The 9,151-nt window shown below is 20.6% G+C and overlaps 2 protein-coding genes across 2 annotated transcripts; both read right to left on the reverse strand.

Moving 5' to 3' along the window:
* Positions 1-3,368: 3,368 nt before the first annotated feature.
* BDP55DRAFT_555881 (uncharacterized protein) lies at positions 3,369-3,554 on the reverse strand (the record flags this gene model as incomplete). Its single annotated transcript, XM_060569532.1, has 1 exon — positions 3,369-3,554. A coding segment is annotated over one exon (186 nt), but the record flags the coding sequence as incomplete, so codon positions are not given.
* Positions 3,555-3,911: 357 nt separating this feature from the next.
* BDP55DRAFT_555670 (uncharacterized protein) lies at positions 3,912-4,061 on the reverse strand (the record flags this gene model as incomplete). The annotated part of the gene is made up of 1 exon (XM_060569513.1): positions 3,912-4,061. A coding segment is annotated over one exon (150 nt), but the record flags the coding sequence as incomplete, so codon positions are not given.
* Positions 4,062-9,151: the final 5,090 nt, after the last annotated feature.

Consider the following 9,151-nt stretch of genomic DNA (forward strand, 5'->3'; position numbering starts at 1 on the left):
TTAATTATATAGGAATAATTAAATTAATTAATAAACTTTTCATTAAAAAAATATTATAACTTTACTTTTAATAGATAATAACGGCAATATCAAAATATATGCATTAACATAAAATAAAAATAAAAATAAAAATAAATAATTAGTAGTAATAGAAATTAGTTAGAATAATACCTGGCCTCTTATTGGTCGAATTAGTTTAGTAAAAGTGGGACACAGCCCCCCTAGCAGAACTCATTACGATATATATTACAGTATTAAAGTCCTTAAATATAAGCTATATAGCCCCTCGGCGGAGGCATCCGCTAGGGTACGAATATATATAATATATTATATAACGGGAAAACTAAGTATATTGCACTATATACCTAATTACTAATCCTATTAGTAGCTAGCCGAACTCTCATTATTATCCCCTTTTATTAACTTCCGCCCGACCTTCCGCCATATAACCCTATACCTAAATAGCTAACTTTACCTATTTTAATATATAAAAACCTCCTAATACTAGCCTGTATAAATAGCTAGATCTAGTATAATAACTTCTTACGACCGTCAGTAATTATAACTGTAAGTAATTACTATATATGGCTACCTTATATAAGTACGGTACTATATAGAAAATAGGTATGCTAAGTAACCTATAAGTAAATCTAATAAGGTTAAAAAATTTAAATTTAGGGCGGCAGGTATTCATTAGTCGAGAAATTAGGTTATAATCTAAATAGTCAAATAGTATTACCTGGATAACAAAACTTATAATATAGCTAGAAATAGAATAAATAAAGAATATAAGTATATTATTATAAAGAACGAAGGTATCGATTAATCAAGTAATATTACGGGTAACTTAAATATAAGTTGAAATAAGAATATTTTTAATAAGCTCGGTTTAGTAAACGGGCGCTACTTAGTAAAAAACAAATATAATTAATAAAATAAAAGGTTATTAAAATATCGGTAACGGGGCTAGAAACTATAAAGGCCTCCTATATAATTTGATTATTAGTTTTAAATCATAGCTTATTTCTATAATAACGGCGATACTTTTATAAGCTACCCTTATTAAACCTACTTCCTTTTACCTTTTTTTTTAAAGGAAAAAGAACTTAAAGTTAAAATAAATAATTATTAATTAATTAGTAAGCCGTTATAGAGGGAAGATATGGGAGAATAAGAAAGTAATTAATAAGTAAACTAAAAATACTAATGGGGAAAATACTTAGTAATTTAATAGCAGGGCTATTTAGTAGATTAAAGGGACTATTATTGAAAGCTTGAATAATGAATTAGTATTTATACTTTAACTTACTTTAAGAGCTATGAATATTAAACTTATATTAAATATAATTAAGGAATTGTAAATAATAAAAGATTTAGAGAAAAAAGAATCTTTAATAAATAGTTAAATATTAATAAGTAAATCGTGAATATCTTTTAAAATAATAAATAACTGATTAATAATAGTACTATTAAAAAGTACTTATAAGGGGCTATAGAAAAATAATAAAGTAAGTTTTATACTTTAATCGGTAAGAAGACTTTAAAGAAGAAAAATAAGATAGCGATATTTTATAGAATATTTATTATTATTATTATTATTATTATTATTATTATTATTATTATTATTATTATTATTATTATTATTATTATTATTATTAATATTTTGAATATTCAGAAATATTATTGCCCTCGTTTTAAAATGTAATAACCGATTGTATAATAATAGAGTTTTTAATAACTAACTTATTTATAATCAGTTTATTATTCTTAAAGTCCTAGGTTATGAAGCCCTTAACGGCGCTATCTTTTTTATTTAATATAGTAAAACTACCCTCCTTTTTATTCTGAATATTAAAGTTAATTAAGGCCTTAAGGGTCTATTTAATAAAGGTTAATAATAAAACTTATTCATTAATAAATATAGAGCTAATAAGGCCGATTATGTATTAAAAATAAAGATTATTAAAATATTTAATAACGTTAACGTACCTATATAGTAAGCGGCGTGTTATAGCGAGCGATATACGTCCTCCTAATTTTATTTATTTTATTATTAAGATACCTTTTTTTAATATACGAATATATAATCGTCTTTAAATAAAAGCCGAATTATCCTTATTTTTTAAATTATTGAAAAAAAACCTAAAAATATCTATATAAAAAGCTACCTTTACCTTTGAAACTCTTAAATTAAACTTTTGCTATGAACATATTAAACGTATTATATAAGGCAAAAAACGAGTAAATTTAATAAAAAAGATGATAATATAAAAAAGAATTCTAAAATAAATTATTAACTTACTTAGTTAAGGGCCCCCGCTAATATAAAAAGAAATATAAAAAATAGCCAATTAAGTTTTAAATATATATGATAAAATATATACTAGACCGTAATAAATAATTAATTTTATATAATGTATTTTTAAACTAGAAGTATAATTTTAATATTGAATTAATTATTAAAGGGCTTTAATTAAGGATTTTGTTATTATGAAAGGCTAATTCGTACTTATATAAAATATAATTATAAAATATAAAATATAGAATAACGATATTTATAATTTAAATAAGAGTAGCTTTTTGAATAAGAATATTATTATATATAAAGATTATTATAACTTTTAATTATAAAAAAAGGCCTTATATAAAATAGCTTAGTAATTAAAAATGGATTTTTACTATTTCAAACATATATATAAATAGCTAGATATTATTTACATATAACGTACTTTACTAGTTAGCCGCGCATGTTGATTAGCCGCACACTTTTTCTAACCTTTCAAATATCTTATAAATTTATATAACTATAATATAAAAAATTAATTAGCTCTTATTAATATCTAAATTACTAAATAATTTTATATTTTTAGAATATATTTATATATTATAGCCTATTTTATTATATATACCGTAATATTATTAAGCCGAACGACCTTTTTCCAATAGACCCCCTTTTTTATTTCCTTAAAATACTAGATATTTCCCCTTTTTTTTAAAAAAAATAACTTAAAATTTCTTTATATTAAATATTCTTTTAAATTAAATATAAAAAAATTTTGCTCTCCGGTACTTAATAAGCGTTAACTTAATATCCTAAAATATACGTATTTAATCCGTTAAAATCATAATTAAATATACTATTATTTATATAACTTTTATTAACCGGTCGACCGCTTTAATTATTAATATTAAAGAGCTTTCTTAATAAACTAAGATCCGATTTTTAATAAATTTAGATTATAAAAGCGCTTTATAGTAGTCAAAGGGCATTTACGATTATTAAATTAATAATATTAAAAGATCGGTTATAAAAAATATAAATATCTATATATATATATATTAAGCTTTTTAATTATATAATTTAGGTCCTAGGGTAAAATACTAGCTTTATAGAAGGCGGATTTAATAGTTTTATTTATAAAGATCTTATTATAGGCCTTAGAGAAGGTAATAAAGAACTCGGATTTTATAATATAGTTAACGGAATATTTAATAAATAAGTTAATTTTATCCCTATATATATGATTTAAAAGTAAATAAAGCGTAATATTTAATAGCTAAAATAAGTAAGATAAATATAGAGGTATATTAATAATTATAATATCATTTTATTTATAATATTCGTTAAATTTAACTAATAAATAGCTTTTATATTTATTAATTATAAATATCTAATAAACATATTTTATATAAGCCCGAATATATTTATTAAAATACTTAATCTAGTCTAAGCTAGTTTTATTTTCGGTCTATTTATTAATAATCGGTTTAATTACTTAGTCGCCTAAAAAGCCTAATTTTATTAATTAATTAATAAAGTAATAAGATCCTTAAACGATTATAAAAAATAGGATATATTACCCTTTTAAATTAATATATTTAATAATTATAGCTTATTTACGGTTACTAGGCTAGACGGATTTTATTTTTCTATATTTATTAAGATATATAACGATTATTAAACCGGTAATAATACCTATTATAAAGCTAATCTTATTAAAGTTATATAGATCTTTATTATTAATACCGTATTTAATTATTATATTACTTAATAATATAAACTACTTTATAATGACTTTTAGGTCCTTCTAAAGTACCCTTTAATAATTATATAAATAATTAAATTTAGTTTTAATGTCGGTTATAAATTAATAAACCTCTAAGCTTAATATTTTTTAAAGGGTATCTTATTTTATATCTATAATAAAAGATTCGCTATATTTTTTATATTAATAAATCGTAAAAGAAACCTTTTTAAATCTAATTTAATAATAAATTAAAAAGTAAATTCTTTTTAATTAAATCGAATTTATATCGTTAAGGCTAAATATAATTATAATATAATCAATTATTTATTTTATTATATAAAGTATTTTCTAGAGATATTATTTATCTTTATAGTACTTTACTTACTTAATTTATAATTTATAATATATATTAATTAGATCGCCTTAATAATAAGAATAATCTTTTCTTTTTAAATATAAATTAGCATTACGGTTATTAAAATATTATATGTTAAAGGTTTAAATAGCTAAAAATAAAGCGTATTATAGAAAAAGTATGTGGCTGACTGATATGCGCGGCTAACTAGTAAAGTACGTTATATTATTATTAAAGGTAAATATTATCTTTTTTAATATATTAATATTTAACTTTTAATAATATAGTATATCTATTTAGATAAATAAAAATAAATAATTAATAATAGTTTAAATTAATTAAAGTATTTTAATCAATACATAAGGACTTATATAAGAGGCTCTAATTACCTTTTAATATTTAACCACTATAATAACTATTAATCGACTAACTTTAATAAATACTATAAAGAATAAAATATTACGATTTTTTACATACCTCCTTATTTATTATATTACTTTTAGCTTTTTAACATTATATATTTTAGCCCGTTAAAGTACTTAGATAACAAAAAAAATAAAAAAAAACAATGTATATATAGATTTTATATATTATAAAACATAACTTTTTCCCTACTTTCAAAATGATATTCTTTATTTAAATAAGTAAAAATAATATATAAGCTAGTTCTAAGTAAATAAGCTATATACTTTTTAACTTTAAAATAATTATTTTTATTTAAACTTTAAAGTAAAAATCATAGTATTATTAAATTCAAAGTTAAATAGCTGAGGCTTTTAGAACCTAAAGATACTAACTATAATAATAAAAAGCATATAAAATACTACCTTTTTAAATAGAAATTAGATATATTTAAATACATTATTTATATTAATATACAATATAACTATTTTTAAGCTAAAGTTATTGAAAAATTAGCCTATAAATTTATTATCATTAAAATAAAGGACCGTAAACTTTATATAAACATAAAAATATTTAATAATATTGAAGAGTAAAAAAGACCTAGTTATACTTTGAAAGGTTATTAAATAATATTAGAATAGAGGTATTAGAAATTAAAAATGTAGTATTAATATTTAAAAAAAGAACAATCTTGTTTAAAAGGGGTTATATAAAAGATATTAAATTATATATAGTTATAATAATATCATAGTTATAGAAAACCTAAATATAATATATAAACCTATGAAGGAGTTTAAAATAGTAATAAAGAAGAGGGTAATATATCGTTTTAATTAATCTTATATATTATAGTTAAGTTAATTTATTAAAAAAAAAGTTAAAAGGTTATAAAAAGTACGTTATTTATTATAATACATTACTCGCTATTATAAAGGGGCAGGTGGTATACTGCGCTCTTGCTAATTAACCTAAAAGATCAGTCACTTCTAGTACTATATACTAAACGTATACCATATATATACTTAAGTAAGCTCCTCGGCTAGGGGCTTCGTACCTACCTACTAGTACCTTTATAATTACCCTCCTTCCTTAAGTGATATATTCCGAGTTGCGATTTACTATACATACTCGGCGCCCGGCGCCCGCTTATTTAGAAGGAAGGTATATATATTAATCTTAAAGGTAGGTACCTAGCTTTTATATAATTACCAAGTTACTGGCTAATTTATAGTCTATATATCTTTTTTAAGCTTAATATAAGTTAATAAATATATATAAATATTAGTATTACGGGTAGGACTCGAACCCGGCCTCTGCCCGCCTAGCGCCCGCCTCTTAATAGCTAGAAAACCTATATAGTACTAGAAGTATTATAAAAGGATAGGTAATATATTACGCTCTTATTAATTAACTTAAAAGATTAGTTATTTCTAGTACTATATACCAGACGTATACTATATATACGCTTAAGTAAGCTCCTCGGCTAGGGGCTTTGTGCCTACCTACCGGCACGATTATAACTATATAAGTATATTATATAGGGAATTAATATACCGGCGTCGCCCTTATACCGGCGTCGCTATTCAGCTTTCTAAATAGCCTAAAAAAATATTGTTAATATAATTAAATTTTACTAAATATTTATGAAATATCATTGCCTTTTTCGTTCTTTTACTCTCTTTACTTTAAGGTTATATTATTAAGCTTTAAAGTTCAATTTATATTATTTATTAATAATAACTTGTATAATTGAATAAAAGAATATTTTATAGGGCTAATTTTGAAGTAATATTACTATTACTAAACCTCCTTTTTTATAAAAATGATTATCAATTAATTACGGCTTTTTATTATTATCTAGTTAACTATTATTATTATTTTTTTAAGAATAATTACCGTAATATTAGTTAATTATATAGAGCTAATAATCTTTAAGGGCAGTAAGACCTTATTATTAAGCTCCTAACTAACTTCTTATAAAATATATAACCTCTTATAATTAATTATTTTAATATATAACTAATATTATATTTTACTTATTATTTCTTTAAAATAATAATAAAACCTTAATAGACTATTTTCTTATAACTTTTTCTAAAATATAGCCCCTTTCTTTTCAATAAATAATCCTAATAGCTTTTTTGTCTTATAAAAAAGTAATTTAATATTATTTTTTAATTTATTATATAGGTTATTAAGACTAATTAATAATTAATTACGGCGCTCCTTATTACGACCCAATACATATAGCGAAGCCAGGGTCCTACCCAATAGGACCGCGGCGGCTATTATACTATATATATATATAAATACAGACTTAAAATAACTCCCCTTAAAATAAAAAAACTATAAATAAGTTATATAACTATAATTATATAATAAAATAAAAAATAAACGTTTATAAATAAGCAGAACGGACGTTTATAAATAAATAAAATAAATATTTATAAACGAATAGGACGAACAACCGTTTAATAAATAATTAAATAATTTTAAATAATATAAAATAAAAAATATATTTAAGATTAAGATTTATATATAATATGAATTTAAGCTAGATTTAAAAATAAATTTTCTATAACTTCTTTAACTATAAACTTTATATTAAATCTTATAATTACTTTTAACTATTTTTATTAAGATCCCCCTTAATAAAATTACTATTAATTACTAAAGTTTAACCTTATAACTTATAAAATATAATTTCCCTAAAGTTATTTAATAACCTTATTTACTATTATTTAATCCTTACGGCCTAAACTTTTATAAACTTACTTTATTACGACTAGCTAGCCGTAACACTCCTTTAATAATAAAAATATATTAATTAATAATAAAAGTTATAAGGTCCCTAAATTAATTTATTACCTTATTTACCCCTATTATAATCCTTTTTTTTAAAAAATAAAAAAATAAAGCGTTCTTTTAAATAATAGCCTTTTATTATATTTAAAATAATCGACGCTTATTTTTTCTTATAACTAAAATCCTTAATCTACTAATTTTTAATAATTTAAAATAAACTTCTAATATTCTCTTTGACCGAGTTAATATTTTTATTAAAGTTAATAAATTTAGTATCATAAAGCGGAATAAGTATAAAACTCGAGGTAAAATTATTCAATATACTTTCTAATATAATCGGTTTAATAAACATAAGCTTATATAAAATATTAATATTTAATAATATAAGTTTTATAATTATAGCTATAAATAATAAGTTATTACTAAGGCTTATAAGGAAGGTAAATAGCTCTTATATTACTATATAGACCTTTAATATAATTAATATAATTATAGCCCTAGCCTTAAAGCCTCTATATACCCTTTATATTATAGGCTTATTTAAGTAGTTTAAAATATTATTAAAATTATAAGCTAATAAGTTAGGATTTAAGCTTACGATATATATATATATATATTATTTTGAAAAGAATTCCTAAAGTCCTTATTTACCTAATAAGATATCTATAATATTAAGGTTTATATAAATTAAGAAACATTAATCAAATATCTATGAATTATAATATTAATTAAGCTATTTAATAAATAAAATATCCTATAGTTATGTAATAAAGTAAATAAATAACGAACTATACCGTTTTATCGGCCTTATCTAGACCTTTTCTTATTATTTTTAAATATAAAAGCGATTCTTTAAGGTAATTAGTTTTAATAATATTTATAATACTAACCACTTTAAACTCCTTTTTTTCTAAGTTATTCAATAAACGTACCTTAGATCTATTTATAATACTACGTTTAGCTATTTTAATAATAAAAAACTAAAAGGTTTTTAATTTTCTTTAATAAATATCCGTTAATTAATAAATTAATATATAGTTTATTTTTAATTGTTATTATTATAAATTATAATAAATAAATAAAGGCTACACTAAATAAATAGTTCCTAAATATTTAATCATAATTTTATATCTACTATATTAATCTTAACGTTATATTTAAGGCTAAATAGAAATAAATTAAGGACCATAGTTATAGTAGTAATAATAATAAATCTAATAATAAAGGATATTAGCTATTAATATAAGTAATAACTATATTAAACAAGAAAGATAAGGCCTATACTAGTATATTTATTAATAAGCGCTCTTTTTATATATATTATAAGGTCTTTATAATATAAAAACTTATTATTTTATTAAAATTAAGTAAGCTTTTAAAAAAGCCTAGATTAAGCTTTATAAAGAGTTTAATAATTAATACCTAATCCTTTAATATCTTTATATAATACACTTACCTTTAAAAACATAATAAGCCCGCTATTTTATATAAAAATACTAGAACTTTAGTATTTATATTACCTTTAATATTAAATTAAATAATAATAATATTAGAAATT

The sequence above is a fragment of the Colletotrichum godetiae genome (assembly GCF_030913485.1).
Source record: "Colletotrichum godetiae strain CBS 193.32 chromosome Unknown BDP55scaffold_29, whole genome shotgun sequence".
Classification (NCBI taxonomy): Eukaryota; Fungi; Ascomycota; class Sordariomycetes; order Glomerellales; family Glomerellaceae; genus Colletotrichum; species Colletotrichum godetiae.